General features: G+C 48.6%; 1 protein-coding gene across 1 annotated transcript in view; it reads left to right on the plus strand.

Annotated features, from left to right (window-relative positions):
- Slc7a8 (solute carrier family 7 member 8) overlaps positions 1-20,072 on the plus strand; it is a 57,031-nt gene that overhangs the window by 18,615 nt on the left and 18,344 nt on the right. The window contains exons 2-3 of the mRNA XM_040740576.1: positions 702-906; positions 2,056-2,207. Of these exons, the coding sequence (XP_040596510.1) occupies positions 702-906; positions 2,056-2,207 (357 nt within the window). The remainder of the gene's footprint in view (positions 1-701; positions 907-2,055; positions 2,208-20,072) is intronic.

The following is a 20,072-nucleotide window of genomic DNA, read 5'->3' on the forward strand; positions in this document are numbered from 1 at the left end:
AGAAATCAGCTTCCAGGGGCTGTTGTCTCCACTCATAAATGTTTTATTTGGTTTTAAGCCAGGGTCTCACTATAAAGCCCAGGTTAGCCTTGAACTCCTGATCCTCCTGCCTCAGCTTCCCAAATGGTGGGGTTCCAAGTAGGGGTCACTATACCCAGCCCATAGTTACAAATGTGTCCAAAAGAATTTACACTTTGGCTCACTTTTGAAGCTTTGTAGTGGGTAGATGACCTCTGAGCAGAGCATGTTTCCAGTCCTATCTTCCTAGCCAATTCTAAGAGCCTGTCACCTTAGCTAGAACCTGTGTATCCATACAGAGAGAGGGAGCATCCTGAGATATGGCACTTGCTCCAGCAGTCACTACTCCGTGACCTCACATAGCTCATTTGCTTCTCTGAGACTTGTTTTCCTCTGCCGAAAATACCAGGATGTTATCTGACCCCGTAAGAATTTTCTAGGGAATAAACGAGACTTGTAAGTTCCCGGTGAATACGTGTCAGTTCTCTGCCCTTTACCCTACTCTAGGAAGAATTGTTACTGGACACACCTGCCTAGAGATCGTGGAGATCTTAGAGACATTTAGAACCAGATCAGAGATAAGACCCTAGTGAGAATCGTTGCTGGATGACATACCCCATCTCAAAGAGGGCCCTGCAAATGCCATCTGTCCTGACCTCACTGAGTCTTTGTGCCTTGTGCAGGGAACATCATCGGCTCTGGGATCTTTGTCTCACCGAAGGGTGTGCTGGAGAACGCTGGCTCTGTGGGCCTTGCTCTCATCGTCTGGATCGTGACAGGTGTCATCACAGCTGTGGGAGCCCTCTGCTATGCTGAGCTGGGTGTCACCATCCCTAAATCTGGAGGTGATTACTCCTATGTCAAAGACATCTTCGGAGGACTTGCTGGGTGAGCAAATCTGAAGGCCTGAATGGTCTAGCATGGATGTCCAACCTTTTGACATACCAATATGACGTCATGTAACGATGTATTTATGCCACGCCCATAGCTATCCTGGGAAACGTGGCCCATGGGCCGCAGGTTGGTACCACTGGTAGAGGAAAAGGAGAAATCTGGGAAAACGGAGTTCAGATCAAAAGAGGCTAAGGACAGGAGTTTATAGTGTCGAGTGTGTTGCCTGTCATGGAGCCAGTAGATGAGCCACATTGAGCTTGATGGGCAAGATTCTATAAACAGCCGGGCGGTGGTGGCGCACGCCTTTAATCCCAGCACTCGGGAGGCAGAGGCAGGCGGATCTCTGTAGTTCGAGGCCAGGTTGGACCGACAGCCTCCAAAACAATACAGAGAAACCCTGTCTCGTAAAACCAAAAAAAAAAAAAAGATTCTATAAACAAAGTGATGACAACACTGGCCACAGTGTTGTAGAAAAGCAATCACAAAAAGAATGCCCTGTGCCGTGACACACGAGGGTGACTTCCTCAGCTAGAACACGTGTACCCAGTCAGGACATCCAGGGATGAAGCATCCCCCTCCTCACATTGCCAAGGATAATGTCCGCCTTCCAGAGTCAAGTCCTGGTCTTACATTTTCTTGGCTTCTCTAACCCTGACTGAGGAACTCATCCATCACCAAAGGGCCAAAACGTGTGCATGCAAGGCGCTTCCCCTGCAAATTCCTACTTGATGCCTCCCGGGCAGGCGCGTGTGTAGCCACACCTGTAGGGCGTTCCTGCTATCAGGATTCTGGGGTTGCACATTTAATTTTTCAACCCTTGGATGTAGAGGGCTAACGTTGCAGAGAGGATTAAAGGAGAAAGGAGAAAGCCCAGACACCAGGATGTGTATCAGCGCTAGCTGAAACGTATGCAGGTCTTTGCTGTCACACCGTGTCAGCGGGATTACAAAGGGTCTCATTTGAGGTGGGCAGGAGCTAGCCTCTTCAGTGTGTCTGGAAGCAAAAGGGGAAATGTTCCTTTAACCCACTGACATCTGCTCGTTTGCTCAAGACGTCCCCCAGCCCTGCCCCTTGCCTGAATTTTCTGCTGGTGACGCTGGCTCCCTGCCATGGCAGCCAATGACGTTCCTGTTCCTCTTTCAGGTTCCTGAGGCTATGGATCGCTGTGCTGGTGATCTACCCCACCAACCAAGCTGTCATCGCCCTCACCTTCTCCAACTATGTGTTGCAGCCACTCTTCCCTACCTGCTTCCCCCCAGAGCCCGGCCTGCGACTCCTGGCCGCCATCTGCTTGTGTAAGTGGCATCTGGCCCTCACTTCAGTCTCTTTCAGTCTTCACATCACGGTTTCTCTTTCCTTTCTCACCCCCCCACTACTTTCCATCCCATATGAATGTGTTTTGGATGAGTGGACTCTCCATAGAGTTACCTCGTGTTGCATAGAAAGCCAAGTATGGTGGCGCATGCCTGTAATCCCAGAACTTGGAAGGCAAAGGTAGGAGGACATTGAGCTGAATACCAGCCTTGGCTACCTCGTGAAAGCCTATCACAAACAAAGAGTAGAAATAACTTCTATCATCACAAACAAGGAGTAGAAATAACTCCTTGGAGACTCAGCAGCTTTTGGCGCCAGGATGTTTCACATTAGCGCTTTCACCTCTGCTGTCTGATTTCTGATTGGAGCCTCATGACCAATCCGTGAGGTAAGCTGGGACATATTATCATTTTCCCAGGATAGATCAGGAGACCAGGAGCCAGGCAAGGGACTTTTTAGGAGGTAGACCCCGTGTGGAGTCCCGGGCTTTTGAGTCCTTGGCCTTCCAGCACAGTGGTGCTGGCTTCTTTGGCTGCTGAGAAGATCCTGATAGCCTCACAGCAGACAGTTGTAACAATTTAGAAACTGCCAGCTCACACACATTGTGAACCGTGCGTTAGAGGAGAATTTATCCCTTGTCCAAGCTCTGGATGGGTTTTGTTGTTGTTGTTGTTGTTGTTTTGAGACAGGGTTTCTCTGTGTAGCCGTGGCTGGCCTCGAATTCACAGGGATCCGCCTTCTTCTGCCTCCTGAGTGCCAGGAGTAAAGGTGTGCACCACCGTGCCTGCCTTGAGTGAGTTGTTTTGTTTCGTTGGTTATGTGGAGGAAAAGCCTTGTAGCCGGGTTAGGATTTAATTGGCTGCATTGAAAACTCAGGATGGGAAGATGCCTGCAAGCAAGGTGGATTCAGCAGACCCTCGGGAGAAGGGTTTTGTGGAGCCGATTAGTAGGCGTTCCCAGCTCTAGGCTCTGATGGCAGTGACCTCGGTGGGCTGGGATACTTCACTCCAACACTGATCCTCAAGCCACTGCCTGTCTGTTTCAGAGGCTGCACTCAGAGGGTTGACTTGGGGGATGTCTTCCCTACACAGCTTCTAACAGTGCAGGGGCTGGCCCTGCTGCTTATTTCCAGGTCCAGCCATCGTCCTTCTGTCTTCTTGTTGGTGTGATGGGGAGGGGGAGCCACTACTATAGAGATGAGCAGCCAGGACAGGCATCTGAGACCTGGCCTGACATAGACCCTACCTAGGCAAGGTGAAGTGTGAGGCCAAATCCCTTGTTTGGGGGCACTGGTCACATGTTTGGTCTAGGAGAGCACGCCCCAAATTCAGGCTTCCAGCCCCCTCAGCTCTATTACTCCACACATTCTGATTGCTTGGCCAAGTTGCTGTCTGCCTCCTCGTGAGATCGGATCATAAATTGTCACCAACCCTGTGCGTTCATCGGGAGGGCGTCCGTTGGGGGCAGGGATCTTTCTGTGCCTCAGGTCAGCCTGAAGGGGAGTTGGGCACATGGGTGTTAGGGTTACTAAGACTTGCTTCACAGCTGGACCTGGAGCTGGGGCAGTGTGGGGAAAGTTGCAGTTCCTGCCGGCCGACAAGCTAACAAGGGAGGAAGGAGGAAGCACATGAGTGCCAATTGCTGCTGTGTCGGTGTCTTGTGCACACGGGCAGCTTCCTCCTTTCTGCTGATGCTACTAAAGTCTCAGACAAGAGGGCTCCTCTGACCTACTACTAGAAATCCAGAGCTCCCTCCCCTAGGAGAAGAGCCAGGCCACAGTATGCAGTTCTTTACCACAGACCTGCCATGGGTTGCCGCTTTCCACAATGACTCTGGAGTTGTGAGGTCTCTGTACACACACGGGCGCACACACACACACACACACACACACACACACACACACACACACACACACACACACACACACAGCCCAGTCCACAACGGTCCCAGCCCTTCCGGATGGTGAGATGAGCTCTTCTCTAGCCTGCTCCAGAGATGCAGGCTGCATGCAGTGCATCCCACACCTACCCTCTCTGGACACGGCCCAGACAAGTCAAGGAGAACTGGAGACACTTGCTGTCTCCCTTTCCTGCTGTCAAAAATCTAATAAAGTCTGCCCCTCCTCTGCCTTCTGAGTGGAGATGCAAGGAAATTGCCTCCAAATGAAAGGAGCTAATCTTGTCCTCTGGGAATAGTAATTTTTCACTATCCTTGAGACATGGGTCTAGATATTATTCCAGCAGAAAAATCTTAAACCCAAATTATTTTCCCCTCCCACTTCTGTTAGAGGACCAGTGGAGGTGGAGGACAGGCCCCAGATGTTTGGAGCCTATGTACAGAGTTTCTGTTTTCTGGTTTGTTGAATGTCGTTCTGTTTCAGAAGATTGGGGGGGGGTGTCTCACTGTGCAGCCCAAGTTAGCTTTGACTTTGCTGAGTAGACCAGGCTGACCTCAAACTTGTGGCAGTCTTCCTGCCTCAGCCCCTAGTACTTTATTAAAAACCCACCTTGTAGCCTTCTTCAAATAGTCTCTCAGGGTAGCCTGTGTTGAAAATGACTTGTTGATGCCAGACTTCACAATGCCGGCATCTTTGGGGCAAGGCAGCTTTTGAGACAAGATTTTGCTATGTAGCATATAGCCCAGGTTGACCTGAAACTCTAGATCAGGCTACCCTGAAATACACTGTATTGACCAGGCTGACCTCAAAACCTTGAATTTTGTGCCTTTCCCCTTGTCACATCTGACCAAGTCTACTCTCTGACCTGTGGCAGGACTCTACCATGTGACCCAAGCCACCCTCGAACTTACTATGTAGCCTAGCTTTGAACATGTCGTTCTCCTGCCTCAGGTTCCTGAAGGTTGAGTTGCCCATGGGTGGGGGTGCCATAGAGCCCTGCTATGACATCTTTAATTCCAGTTCTCCTTTCCACCACCACAGCCACAGGCGTCTAGTGTAGCCCATCCCTCTTAGCAGGTGCTGGGTAAGCCAGCTATGTGAATTAGCCTCAGTGTACTTTGGATATGGAGGCAGGAAGTCACCCAGCTTCAACATACTTTCGAGAGAAGCAGCAGAAAGTATCTTATCAGGATTTCTATTGCAGAGATGAAATACCATAACCAAAAACCAAGTTGCAGAGAAAAGGGTTTAATAACCTTACACTTCATCATGGCTGTCAGGGCAAGATCCTGGAGGCAGGAGCTGATGCAGAGGCCATGGAGGGAGGCTGCTTACTGGCTTGCTCCCCATGGCTTGCTTAACCTGCTTTCTTATAGAACCCAGGACCACCAGCCCAGGGATGGCACCAGGCACCATGGGCTGGGTCCTCCCCCACTGAGACCTAAATGAGAAAATGCCTCACAGCTGCATCTCATGGTGGCATTTCCTCAGCTGAAGCTCCTTCCTCTGATGACTCTAGCTTGTGTCACGTTAACTCACAAAGCCAACCAGTACAGAGCTTGGGGGAGAGACGACATTTACGCAGGAAACTTTGCTTTTCTATGTCTCGTTGGATGATGATCGACTGGACCTACTGAGTCATAAGAGGTTTTAAAAAAGGCCACTGGTCTGTAATTCAGGGTCCAGCAAGGAGAGTGGGTGTGGCAAAGCCTGGGGCTAGTGTTTGCTGGGAGAAGAAGAGGCCAGGCCTAGCGCTATGGTGGGATCTTTTTTTTGGGGGGGGGTGAGCTATCTGAAGAGAAATGGAGTTGGGACAGGCCAGATGGGGGAGGAGAGGCAGAGAGAACCTGATGTAACTGGCTTGCCTGCCCCGAGCCTGGAGGGGTGGGGGAAGAGGACGAGAGGAAAAGAAGGAACTGCAGACTTGGACCTGCTTGTGCAACCACCGCAGCGCAGTGTGTTATTCCATTATTTAGGTCAAAGCTGATTACTCGCTGCTGAGTCAGCAGAATATCCCTGGTCACCAGGCAGTAATAAAAGAAAGCATTTTACATTTTAATTTGATGAAAAGCCTTTCTCTCTGGTCTCCAGAGCAAGCATATCAGTGCGAGTTGGGGTGGAAGAGGAGCCTGGGAAGTGTTGAGACTTGGTTTTCACGTGCCTGCTCCTGTGATTTCTTTCTTTTGATTTTCTGAAAGCAAATGACTGTGCTCTTTAGTAGAACACTGAAATAAAGTGTCTAAGTGATGCACCTCACCTTTGGCCTGCCCCTGCGCCGTGCTTATGGTAATGGTGGGCAAATACCCTAACGGTTCTAATGCAGCTATTGAGGTATAAGTGAGGTATGTAGATGTAGGTGTTGGCTGCTGGACAAAATTAAAAAGATTTCGTTTGGAGACTTTTTGTTTTGTTTGTTTGAGACATCTCTGGCTGGTCTAGGACTCAAGCAATTCTGCCTTCAAGACTTCCAAATACCTACTGGTGCATACTACCATGCCCAACTTAAAAGATCCCAATTAAGTTTGATCTTTCTTCTATACTCAGGAAAAAATTCTTTCCACAAAACAGAGTATTTGGGGGTCTGGAGAGATGGCTCAGCAGTTGAGAGCACTTGCTGCTCTTGGAGAGGACCAGAGTTCACTTCCCAACAATCACGTAATTTTGGTGATTCACAACCATCTGTAACTCTAGTTCCAGGGGATCAAACATCCTCTTCTGGCCTCCTGGAACCCTCGTGCACATGAACATAAAAACATGCAACACATACACGCATAAGCATTTTTTTTAACTCTGGAAAAGAAAAGAGTAAAATTTCTAATGTCCTAGCAAATAAGGTTTTATAGACAGAGAAGGGCTTGAAGAAAGCAGAAACAAAAGCTGAAAAATCAAATCAGTAATTTCACAGCTACTGTCCTTGTAAATTAAGGCAAAGGAGACGTGGTAACAGGAGAGCAGCTGATTAGCTAACATCAAGTCATTTCAGATTATTTCTTTGTATTGGGCTAGAGCAGAGGGAATTTGTCATACTGATTGAATGTGACATCTTTGGAAATTGTGGCTGTCATCTCTCTAATCCTGAGCTCCAGAAGGTCGGGTAAAGTTTACTGAAGCACGGATGACTTCATTTTGAGGTCCAGCCGGCGTGTTGGGGCCTTAGTGCAAACATGGCCTCCTGTAACTTTCATTTAACAGGTGTTATAAACACAGTGGCTGCGTAAGGGGTTCCCTTTCTTAGTTTGTCATCTGAGTCTTGGCCAGAGGTTGGAGGTGTGCTGGGGATGAACCCCAGGTCTTAAAAGCATGGTCGGCAAGTCTTCTACCACCAAGCCACACCCTAGCCCTCCTGTAAGAATCATGTTTCCCAATCTTTTAGTTTCTACCTCTTTCTTCTCTCAGAGATCGGCATGCATTTAAGATAGTCTCTGGCTCCATTCCTTTTCTTTGGTGACTAAAGTCACTGCCCAGCATGTTAATGACTGTGTGTCACTCACATAGACTTCTTGTAGATCTTGCCCTACAGAAATTCCTTCTTCCTCACTCTATGGAGAAAGGAGCACGCAGCAGGAGCACCATGCCTGCGTAGCCAAGGGGAGATGCTTCTTATCTTGGGCTCCATCTCTCTGCAGAGATTCCAGAGAGATTGCTCTTCCAAGGCTGCAGATTTCTCCCCATTCCTTGAGCTGTTTGGAAGGGAAAGCACTTCAGGCATTTCTTCTGGCCCTGGGTTGCACTCAGTCCCTCTGCAGAGGCTCTGGCTGCCTGGAGCAGAACGCTGCCTTGTTTTGCAAGCCTCCTGCAAATTAATCCCTTGACACAGAAGCTTCAGCAGCATCTAAATCCCCTGATCTCCGTTCATCTTCTCTTGAGCCTTCAGTTCTCTAGATTCAAACTTCTCATCTCCAACCATTAAACATTGCTCAGATGCCTGGGTGGCGCTTCCTTCTTGCCTTTCCCTTGTCCCAGAAGACTTCTCTGGCCTGTAGACAAAAGCAGAGTGTAAAGGATGTCTTAAATTAGGCAAGGGAGAGCAGATTATTTATGGGGAAATCCTAAAGGCATTGAGCAGTAACACATGATTTGTTGAGGAATAACGTGTGATAAAGTTCACACTTGGATGAAAGAGGACGGTGACACTTGAAACAGAAACAGGCTAATCATGTGTCCAGGCTGAGAAGGTGGTGGTGGCCTGAACACTGGTCTCATGAGGCTGCTGTGCTTCCTGTGAGAAGCAGGACAGATTAGGGGTGGAAGCAACTGATATGTTGACCTTTTTACCAATGAGGAATAAGAGTCTGGCGTGCCTTCTAAGTCAGAAGGAAGTGTGTAAGGTTAGCCCTGCCCCGTGCTGGGTGACCGACGACAAGCAGTTGGAACGTGTTCTCTCTGCCTCTGCTTTCCAGGTCCTCCCAGAGTCCTGACGGGTGCTGAGCAGGTTTCTGCTTAGAATTCTTCCTCCGATGGCTAGCCCAGGGTTCTGCTACAATGACTGCTCTACAGCAGTGTAGCAGGGTGGGGATGTGACTCCGTGGTAGAACACTTGCCTGTCAGACACAGAGCTCTTGGTTTGGTCCCCAGCACCAGGACAAAGTGAAGAAAGAAAGGAAACATTAGTAACTCAGAAAATACTTCGCTCTTGGGAAGTGCTAGAGAGATACACTGTCCAACACTTACTAAATACCCTTAGCACAATGCACACTGTTCTCAATGGGCAGGATATAGAAACAGAAACACAAAAACAAAAGCAAAACTTCATTTTGCCAGGCATCGTGATATGCACATGCAAGCCCAGCATTCGTAGGCTAAGACAGGAGACTTGCCACATGTTTGAAGCCAGCTTGGACTCATAGTGAGCTCTAGTCTAACCTGAGCTACAGAGACTCTAAAACAAACCATTTGAAGATAGCCAGGCAATATCCAGCACAGATTGGAAAACTGAATGGGCTAGGGCATGTTATCAAGCGTGGTCCTTTGGATGGGACTATACGTAAGTTGTTTAATATAACCACTATAGAATAAACAGTAAGACATATAACTGAAGACCAAGCTTGATGGTGCACACCTTTAATCCCAGTACTCGGGAGGCAGATCCAGGATATCCAGGGTTACACAGAGAGATTAAAAAACAAAACAAAAAACACAGCAGAAGTGGAGGCCCCATCATGAAGAGATCAGCTTTACCCCAAGGAAGTAGGAGAGCACCGAAGGGTCTCACACCAGAGGAGCAATACTATCAGGGTTGCGTTCAGGGGCCCCTGCTGCACAGGGAAGAGTGGGTGACCCTTGGAGAAAGGCCAGGGGCAAGGAAACTGACCGCACTGTAGTTACGGGAATCTAGGTTAGAAACATCCTGAGGTGACTCGGGTGGGTGGAGAAAGAAGTTAGTTATTTTGTGTTTAGGAAATAAAATTGCCAGGAGTGCTGAGCGTGGTGGTACAGGCCCTTAACACCAGCACTCAGGAGGCTGAAGTGGGCTGACCTCTGTGAGTTCAAGGCCACATGGTGTACATCACTAGTTCCAGGCTAGCCAGGACTATATAGTGAGACCCTGTCTGAGAAAATACAAAAGTAATTGCCAGCATTGGTGGAAGAAGAGTCAACGAGGGCACATTTTTCTTTTGAGAGGGAAATATGTAAGTAAATCAAGGCTGGCACTAGACCTTATCTTAGTGTTTTTCTCCCTCGCCGCTGTCCCTGCCACCCCTCGTTCTATGAGTTATTACCAGGACTACAGGAAGACATCCCCTGTGCCTTTGGACTTTGACTACAGAACTAGAGTAGATGCTCACATCTTACTGTCATTTTGCCTCCCTTCCCTATCAGGCCTTTGAGGTGTTTTTGTTTCCTGTTGCCCTGGAAATGAAGGTGTCTCAGTCATACTCACCATATGTGTCTATCAGGGACTCAGGCTTGACCTCCAATAAAAATAACAACTGATGGCACAGGGCTTTAGATCTTACATATCATAGTAAGGAATTGCATATATCACAGAGAACTTGGTGGCCATGCTCCCTAGACACACCTTGGTTCCAGACACTTGGAGACACTGGTTTGTGTCCTGCCTGTCCTCAGAGCTGGGCTTTGGCTCTCCACTGGCCTCCTGAGAACCTCTTTCTAGTGCCACTATGCTCAGCTGTCTGACCCAGGCCTCCTCCTTTTCCAGCCCCTAATAGCATCTCTCCTGGCTTTCTTTTCCCTCTTGGACTGGGGTTTGCTAAAGCACCCACCCTGGACTCTGTGGAGTGAAGTTTGTTTCCAGGACTGCTTCCACCTGTTTGGGGAAATAAGGACAAAGCTCTCAAGGGTTCCTGAAGCAAGTCTTCCAGGAGTTCGGCTCCCACCTTATCTGTGCCGACAGAGGCTTGGATTCTCCTCTTCCGTTGCCACTATCAGGAATCGCTTAGTTTTCCCAGGGGAGCTCAGGGCCGTAGTTTAGAAATCATCTGCTAGTAGTCTGGTGAACTTTTCAGGATTAGTGTTACATGCCAGAGACCGTGAACTCAGGGGACTTATGGGATTATGAGAGTGAGGCCCTACTGCTACTGAATCCAAGGGGCAAGATTAGTTTGAACAAGTTCGCCTGCTAGCCGCCGTCACAGTTGGCTGAACCTTGTGGGGGACTTACAGTATGGTTCAGGTTTATAGATCTTGGTGAATATCAAGTCCACAAGCCTCCCAATCTGAGAACCTACCAGACCTCCTGGGACCCACCCCCTCTCCCCCAAGACTGAATATGACAAAGAGCCAGTCAAACCCTGCTGAGCAGCTCAGACCCAGAAGAAGCAGCCATCAACCTTGCTCTGTGTCCGTGGCATCAGCTCTGAGAATTGGGAAATTAGACGAGAAGAAACTTCAGACACAGTTGGAAAGTGAGGTATAGGATGAAAATGAGGTTCTGTGGGTGGCGTGGTGTGGCGTGGTATGTCGTTCCTGCTTTCTCTACCACCCCACCCAGCTCAGAGCCATGTTTAGCCAGCGCTGAAGAAAGAAGTACTCGGCTCTCAGAAAACGCTGAGCAAGGTGTTCAGACTTCTTGGCTAAACGAAGTACTGAATGGTGATTCAGCAGAAACTCCAGGTCTAGCATCTGGGCCTCGAGAGAAAAGGACATGAAGAAAGGGGAAGAGAGGAGGAGGCGGCACTGCGGGAGCTCAGAGAGTCCAGAGAAGCGGTGCCAGGCACGACCTCCAGCAACGCTGGCCGGCCGTCGGCTAACCACCTCCTCCGCTCAGGGCTTGTCCTTGAAGCCGGGAGGAAATGCTTAGAGAGCCTCTTCCTATAAAAGGGAGTTCTGAGGTTTCTAAATTATCAGTGCATCAAGATGAAAGGGACTGGGGAAGGAACATATGCTCTGCCATGGTGGGCAAGATCTATTTCAAAACCAAGCCACCACTGTCTACTTCATAGCGGTTCTCAGGATCAAAGCGACATTATGAAGAAAGGCCGCTTTGATTGTTGGGATGTCGTGGCTCTCTGTTTTGATGCTTTGTCTTTGGCTGTCGGGTTATTTACATCTATAACTTCCTGCAGTCATGTTGTATCACATGTTCAACAATGCCAACGTTTGTTGTAGGTAAGCAGGGTGCCTGGAGGCTTTATGATGTGGCTCCTCACCCCATATGAGAACTGTCTCCAGGTGCTGGCACACACACTTGTGTTCTCAATACTGGGGAGGCAGAGGAAGGAGAATCAGGAGTTCCCAGCCAGGTTCAGCCACACAGTGAGTTTGAGGCCTGCTTCAGCTCCATGAGACCTGCAGAGACAGACAGAGACAGACAGACAGACAGACAGACAGACAGAGAGGAGAAGGAGGAGGAGGAGGAGGAGAAGAAGAAGAAGAAGAAGAAGAAGAAGAAGAAGAAGAAGAAGAAGAAGAAGAAGAAGAAGAAGAAGAAGAAGAAGAAGAAGAAAAGAGCTTCACTGGGAAACTATTACTGGGTAGTAGTTCTTGGAAGTCATTTCCCTGGCTTCCACTCCTACCCTGCGTCAATGCATCCTCTTAAACCTCTTTAAGGAAGTCCAGTCACTGGGCCCTGCAGCTCTCTGGGCAGAAGCGGACCTTATCTCAGCCTCAGGTTGTGTGCCTTAGAACTCCAAGCACTGTTTTCTTTGCCTATCAGTACCTTTTGGCAGCCAGCACCAGTTACCTCCTAGATCTGGAAACGGATGAGGTTAGACATGCCCAGCATTTCCACGATTAGAAACACGTGCCCAGTTCCTCCTCTGAGTGGTGGAAGCGGCCAAGGAACCCTTGTAGCCTATCACAGAGCCGAGTGTGGTCACACCCTCTCCAGCCACTGGGCCAGTGCCCCGGCAGCCTCATGGCACCCTGCAGGGCTGTGCACACAGACACCTTGTCCTTCTGCTGCGGCCCCAGAGCCACAGAAGCAGGGCTTGTTGGCCAGAGCATGGCAGAGACGTACATGCCCCAACCGAAGGGGAGACCATGACACCGACCTTTCTGGCACCGCACTCACCCTGGCCGGGTGGAATTTATCGCTAGTTTGGATGGCTGGATGCTCCATCCCGGAAAGGTGCTTATTTTGAAGTTTGGAAGGAACAGGGTGTTCTGGTCTCTACGAAGTGGCGTCACTGCTTCCCTTTCGCAGCAGCTGTCTGCTTATTGCCTCGCGTCTTTCTTTTCTCTGTCCCGGCCCTCACTGTCTCTCCCTTCTGCTCCTCTCCCACCTTTTCTGTCGCATTTGCATCTGTCCCCCTTTGCTTCCTACACCTTTTCTCATACTCGCTCTTCTTCACCGGCTGTCTTTACTGACTCTGGTACATCCACACATCTTCCCCCTCCCTCCCTTTCCTCCCTCCCTCCCTCCTCTCCCTCCCTCCTCCCTCCCTGTCTGCCTGCCTTTCTTCCTTTCTTTTTCTTCCTTTAAGGCAAGGTCTCTATATCATTATAAGGACCCCAGAACTCAGATAAAGTGGGCTGGCCTCAGTTCTGCCCCTGCCTCCTGGCCTCCTGAATGCTGGGATTGCAGGTCTCTGCCACCACACTGGGTCATCCCCCGTCCCTCTTTCTACACAGTTTTCACTTCCCTAAAAAAGATCAGGAGGAGAAGCCTACTTCTGACAATGCTAAACATAAATAAGCTTTTCCAAGCTGCCTCCAGCCCTGTCCTAAGTAAGAAATTGAGACTGGACGGTGGTAGCACATGCTCTTAATCCCAGCACTGGGGAGGCAGAGTCAGGCGGATCGAGGCCAACCTGGTGTACAAAGTTCACAGAGAAACTCTGTCTTGAAAAACCAAAAAAAGAAAATTCAAATGAAGCCAGCCAGGCATAATGGCACATTATTAGAACTCGAGACTGAAGCAAGTTTGAGTCCAACCTGGACTACATAGGAATATTCTTATCTTTAAAAAAGCAAACATCACATAGGGCTAGGAAGATGACTCAGGGAGTAAAGTGCTCTGAGTTCCCATCACCACAGCACTCATGTAAAAAACCAAAGGCATCTGGTGGCTTGCCTAGCTGCCAATCTAGCCAATTAGTGAGCTCCAGTTTCAGTGAGAGACTCTACACCAAAAATCAGGTGAGAAACAAAAAAGACATGTATCTGACGTTGAGGCCAGCCACCATGTGTATGCATATCCCCTCACACATATGTGCATATGTAGAAAGAAAGGGACCAACGGTGGTGGGGCACACCTGTAATCTCTGCGCTTGGAAGTGTAGACAAGAGGACCAGCAAGCAGTTCAGAGTCAGTCTGGGCTACATGACACCCTATCTCAAAACACATACATACACACAAAAATGTAAATGGGGTTTCCCAAGCTCAGAGGGAATGTGGGACTGTGCTTGAGTAGGGACAGAAATGAAGTCACCCATAGCAAAGGGCCTCTGAGGGTCTGCTGGTTGTTCCCTGCTTTGCCACTCTGTGTGTCAGCATGCTATTTCCTGCTGCTCAGAGAGCCACCTGGATTGGGACCAGGCCAGCATCTTTAGGTGACAAGTGGTACTACCTCCAACAGGAGGTGAGGAGGTGAGTAACAGCAAAGGAATGATTAGTAGATGGTGAAACACCAAAGCTGGGCTTTGGCCAAAAGGCTGGAGGAGCCGTCCCATCATGCCTTTGACACTAAATAGCTGGGGTCTTATTTACTCATATAAGACAAGGTTCTGGGTCCCTTAAGGTCATTCTCCAGAGGCTGGAAATATGCATCTGGGGAGTAGGGCACAGGCCTACATATCTACCCCCAGGATAAAGCATTGGCTACTTATCTGGTTCATTTATCTCACAGGCAATCTAGCCCTCTCTCCAAATAGCCTCATCCGAATTTTCACCTGTCAGCCAGAATGGAGGGCTTCAGGGCCAGCAGCTGGTTTGGCAGGACTAAGATGAATCCCTTGAGGCTTCCCTGAGAATGATGCAAAATGACCCTTTAATCAACAAGAAGCCAGAGTCCCACATCCAGAGGCATGGTGCCCTTGAAAATAGTTTCTTAGTCCTAGGTGAGGATGGCCTGTGTTGTAGTTTTAAAAAGTGACACCAGGTGAGAGAGCTTGGGGTGAGGATTTTTTTTTATTGAGGGAAAGTGAATGGGAAAGGGGTGGGGGAATGGAGGGGGAGATTGGCCTCTGGGGACAGGAGTGGCAGAAGAGAAGAAAGCAAGCCAGCTTTAGCCACCAATTGTCTGTCTCTATTTCGAAATGAAACACCAGTGGTCACTAAGTATAAAAAACTTCACTTAGGCCAGGCAGTGGTGGCACACCCCTTTATTCTCAGCACTTGAGAGGCAGAGGAAGGAGAGCTCTGTGATTTCGAGGCCTGGTCTAAGAGTTAGTTCCAGGACAGCCAAGGCTACACAAATAAACCTGTCTCAAAGTTTCACTTAGAGCATGCTCCGGGATCTCAGTGGCTACTGCCTGGCAGGGTCGCTAATGGCTGTGTGTTAATGGATGGCTTCCCTGCAGCCCCTGAGGAGGTCAGCGGTTCCTCTTAGCAGCTGGAAGCATAAGAACTAACCATTTCCTTCATTGTTTTCCCGTTTCTGGAGGCTGGGGCACAGCTGACCGTCTTGGCTTCTGGCCCAGTTTGATGCTCACTAGCTCCACAGTCCCTGCTCCATCCCAAAGTCTCTGGTCTCATATTTCTAGATAGTTTGGGTTCGAGGACCCCAGATTTGTAAAGGACCATCATAAAAAATATATCTTCATAGGATGCAATGGACTGCTTCTAGACACAGAGAATACAGTGGCTGTGAGTACTTCAAGTTATGAAATCCTGCCAGAGTTAGAACTGCCACATCCCTCTGAGGAAGTGTTCCTGTCTCCTTCCTGAGTTCTTAATCCTCTCCCACTCCTGACCACTCCTTACGTTAGCCATTCCGACTTCTGCTTACCAGTTGTGCCCTCAACTGTCGCTCAAAATTCACCTGGAATTCTTCTGACCAGGAGCGAAAGTGGCAAGCATAGCCCTGACTGTATGTTCTGAGGAATCCCAAGCAGTGCCACAGCTCCCTAATCCATTTTTAGAACATTCTAAATGAAGATTTGTTTATACTACTGACCAGTGGTGTTTTATTTCAAATGGTCTCAAGAGGTGAATTTTAAATTGCCTCTTTTATCTATAGTTTATATTCACAAATGACTCCGCCCCTACCATGCTCCCTGTCTGCCCTTAACCTCATATGTCTTTCCACATATTGAATTTAGCGTAGAGAAATCACAGAATGGATCCCATCAAACTGTGTCTAGTGTCTATGACAACACAGTACACAGTATGACCTCTTTCTCGCTCTGAGTTGAGGAATGAAATCAGTCACAGGGCGCCTGAGGTCATCTCTTGGGTGTTTGTTTTCCTCAGCTCTGAGGACTGAATCCAGGGCTTCTCATGAGCAATGCACCACTCTGCCATTGAGCCCTAGCCTCAGCCTCTTGGCTTTCCCTCTTAACTCCTCTCATGGCCTTTGGTGATAGCTTCAGGTTGACCAACAAAACAATGGGGATGAGCCAGGCATGGAGATGCATACTTGTGATCCCAGCACTGGGAAGATAGATGCAGGAGGATCAGCCGTTCAAATTCATCCATAACTTCTTATAGAGTTGGAGGCCAGCCAAGGGTATATGAAACCCGGTCTCCAAAGCAGACAAGCACGGGGATAAAGAACAAAGGGACCGTGCCTGTGAACATCTTGGCACCCAGCACCCACTTGCCTTGCTACAAGTTGGACCTGTGGTCTTTGTTTTTGCTTTGTTTGGGGGTGGGATTGTCCATGTGAACCTGAAGCTATGTGGATTTGGAGGATCCCATGGGATTAGATGGAGAAGAACTATTGTTTCCTATGCTGTCGGTTTCTCTAAAAGAAGAGGGAAGCCACTGTTGTCCATGGCAGGACAGTGACCCATAGAGGAAGATCAGAGGGTGTTGCCCTAGTTGTGGGGTCGCAACTTGGTTGGGCAACCAGAAGAGTTGAAATGTCATCGTGCAGTATGAAAGCGTGCCAACCGCATTAGCACACTGCTGACCTCACCTTCAAGCCCACTTCTAGAGAACCCTCCTGTTCCTGCTGCTCCCTGTAGTGTTTCTGTTTTCGTGCTGGGGTTTGACCCAGGGCACGTGGTAAGTGCACACTCCACCACCAAGCCATACCCCAGCTCCACCCGTCTCTTTTCTCTGAGAAGCCAGGTCTCCTTTCTGCTGTTTCTGCACAGTGTCCCTGTGTTCCTTTTTTACTGCTGCTGTGTCAAATTACCACAATCCCAGTGGCTTAAAACTGCACAGCTTTGTAGTAGGAGTTTTTCATCAGCTACCAGCCTGCAAATAATGACCTGGAGACATATTATTAATTATGAAAGCTTGGCCTTGTCTCAACTAGCTCTTATAACTTAAATTAACCCACATTTTTAAATCTGTTTTCTGCCATGTGGCGTTACCTCTCTTTCATCTTGCACCTCCTGTTTCCTCTCCGAGTCTCCTGGTCCCTAGATTACTCCTTCTCTTCCTTTCTCTCCGGGAAATCCTTCCTATACCTCCTGCCTCACTACTGGCCGTTTAGCTTTTAATCACAGCGATACACTTTTACACAGTGTACAAATATCCCACAGCACAACTTGTCATCTTATGGTCTTGGAAGTCAGAATTCCTAAATTTTAGTGCCAGGGAGGCTGTGTGTCCCCAGAGAATCTAAGGAGTTTGTCTGGTTTCCAGGGTCCTCCTGCATTCCTTGGCTCATGAACCATTTTGTCTTCAGAGTCAGCAAGGACATCTTCAACTCTCTCTTCTTCCCCTTCCCTCTTTCCATCCCTCTCTCCCAATTCCCACCCTTTTCCCCCATTTCCATCATCAACTCTTTTTTTAAGGCTTGTCTCCCTCTTGTTAGAACTCTTATAATTACATTTGGGCTTATTCAGATAATCCAATGTAAGTTCCGTGCCTGCAGATCCTTGACTGAATCACATTTACAAAGTTCATTTTCAGTATTTACAAATCCTAAGGATTAGAATGTTGGCATCTTTTGGATGGCCATTTGTAACGAGCATTCTTCCTGCCAGCCTGGTCCCAGAGCTGTGTCAGTCCCAAATGAACACGCAGGATGCTATATTAATTATGAAGCTGTTGGCCGTTTGCTATCATTTCTTATTGTCTAGCTCTGACTTAATCATTAACCCATAACTGCTAATCTGAGTATTTTCATGTGGTCTTCTCTTACCAGAGAAAGGGTCCAGACCTTTTACTCCTCACGTCCTACATGGTGACTGACTGTGCCTCCATTTCCCAGAATCCTCCACCTCTCCTAGTCCCACCTGTCTTGCTTCCCTATTGGCCAACAATACTTTATTTATCAACCAATAAGACAAAGATATACACAAAAGACCACTCCCCATCAGTCATTATTCTGACTTCCTAAGAGAAGCCTGATGGTACCTCTTCAATGCAAAGGAAGTACAGGAAAGACTTCTGTGCTACCTAAAGATCAAAGTGTGAAGGTCAAGTCTGAGGTGAGGCTGAGCACGCTTTCTCTGCCGGGAACAAGATGGTTGTTTTCTGGTTTTGGTTTGTTTTTCTTACCAGCACTGAGAATTGAACCTGGGACCTCATGAGTGCTAGTCAAGCACTCTTTCACTGAGCTATATCCCCTAAAGCAGTGGTTCTCAACATGTGCATATCAGATACCCTGCATATCAGATAATTACATTACAATTCATAGCAGCAGCAGAGTTAGTTATGAAGTAGCAATGAAAATAATTTTATGGTTGGGGGTCACCACAACATCAGGAGCGGTATTAAAGGGTTGAAGCATTAGGAAGGAGGAGAACCACTGCTCTGGGGACTCCCTCTCTCCCTCCCCCCTCCTCCTCCTTCCTTTCTCCCTCTCAGACAGGATCTTATTAAGTCACACAAGCTGGCCTTGAACTCAAGACTTACCAACTCAGCAGGTCTTCTCAGTGGTCTTTTCCTCTTTCTTTTTCTATTTTTTTTAACTCGGGAAAAGAAAGGGAGGGAGGGAGGAAGGAAGGAAGGAATACCCAAGAGAATCAGATAAGCATGGAGTTCCACAGAGCTCCAGAGACCAGGTACCACTTGGAATAGGTTACCATGAACAAGAACTAGAATTTTCCATTACTTTTCCTAGCTAGCCCAAAGCTGTAAAGCTCACATTGCTGGGGCCCCTTCCACAGGATGCCCTGGGCTGGCCTGGGTCCAGTATGGATACTGGCTGACTCCCATGCTGGCTCTGCTCTCAAACATTGTTTTGTGCTCACCCTTTTTGTTTTGCTTTGGATTTGGGGGCGGGTGTTGATGGGAGTAGTTAAGACAAAATCTCTATTGTTCATGCTGACCTGGAACTCATTAAGCAGCCAAGGCTGGGCTCAAACTCATGTCATTCCCCCTAGCCTCAGCCTCCTGGGTGCTGGAATTACAGGCTTGCACCACAATGTCTAGCTTTCAAATGTCTCTCAACTCACTCACGTGCCAGTGTGCCTGGCCCCGGTAGAACCTGTGTAGATAGTTGATGGCTGGATAGAAACCGTTATGTTTCAAGCTATAGTGCCACCGGTACCATTTACATGTGGTTTTCCTGAAGTCACTAGATTCCAGGTGTGCAGAATTCAGGGTCTAGCTGCACAGAGACAGAGAGAACATAGTTGTTGGCAGCAGAAAGGGGTGCTGGGGAGCAGATGGGCAGCGCCAGGCCTCCTACTCAGCAAGGCCTTGGCAAACACCCAGCAAGTATTGCCTTCACTCTCTGACCTTTCCTCTCTGGTTGGAGGCTCAAGTTTCAGCTGCTGTGAAGGAAGCTGTTCTGCTGTACCAGGAGACTCAAAGTCCCCTCTCTCCTCTCAGTCACGTGCTGTGATGGCCCAACTGCAGGGTGGAGGGTAAGCCTTGGACCTGTAGCATTGTTCTGAGAGATTAGGGGGCACAGGCAATCTGCCCAACCCTACTCCTTAGCAGTTGTCTTACTCCCCAAAGATCTCTCTGACACTGAAAGGTTAAATATTAGTCAAGGCCTGAGTCTTCTTGTGGAGACAGGCGGGAACAGAAGACATTAACAAGACACCTGTCCTTTGGTCGCCTCAGTCTCCCTGAGTCTTGTAAAGAGGATTTTATGTTTTCTGTCCCAGCACACAGGGAGGGAGGGATTCTCCCGTTGCTTAGCAGGAGGCACTCCTGCGAGTTTGCACAGCTCTGCTTTTCCTCAAGGGCTTTCTTGTCGTCTCTCCGCCCTGCCTTCACCTCCCCTTGGTGGAAGATGGTCTTGCTCTGGAGATGAGGGGTCAAGACACACACAAGACCTTACTTTGTAATCCCTAAGCCACGTGGGTCTTGTTTTCTAGTCTTTTTATGTCAGTCTCCTTCACCCTTTAGTCATCACTGCTGTTGCTGCCTGGATTTCTGGGTATGGGACACCTGGCCTTGTACCCAGCGTATCTCAGGGCCCTGGGGAGAAGATGAGGTCATGGTCAAGTTGTTTAGAGTGATTTGGGTTGGATT

The sequence above is a fragment of the Mesocricetus auratus genome, unplaced genomic scaffold (genome assembly GCF_017639785.1).
Source record: "Mesocricetus auratus isolate SY011 unplaced genomic scaffold, BCM_Maur_2.0 Super-Scaffold_100707, whole genome shotgun sequence".
NCBI classification, from domain to species: Eukaryota; Metazoa; Chordata; class Mammalia; order Rodentia; family Cricetidae; genus Mesocricetus; species Mesocricetus auratus.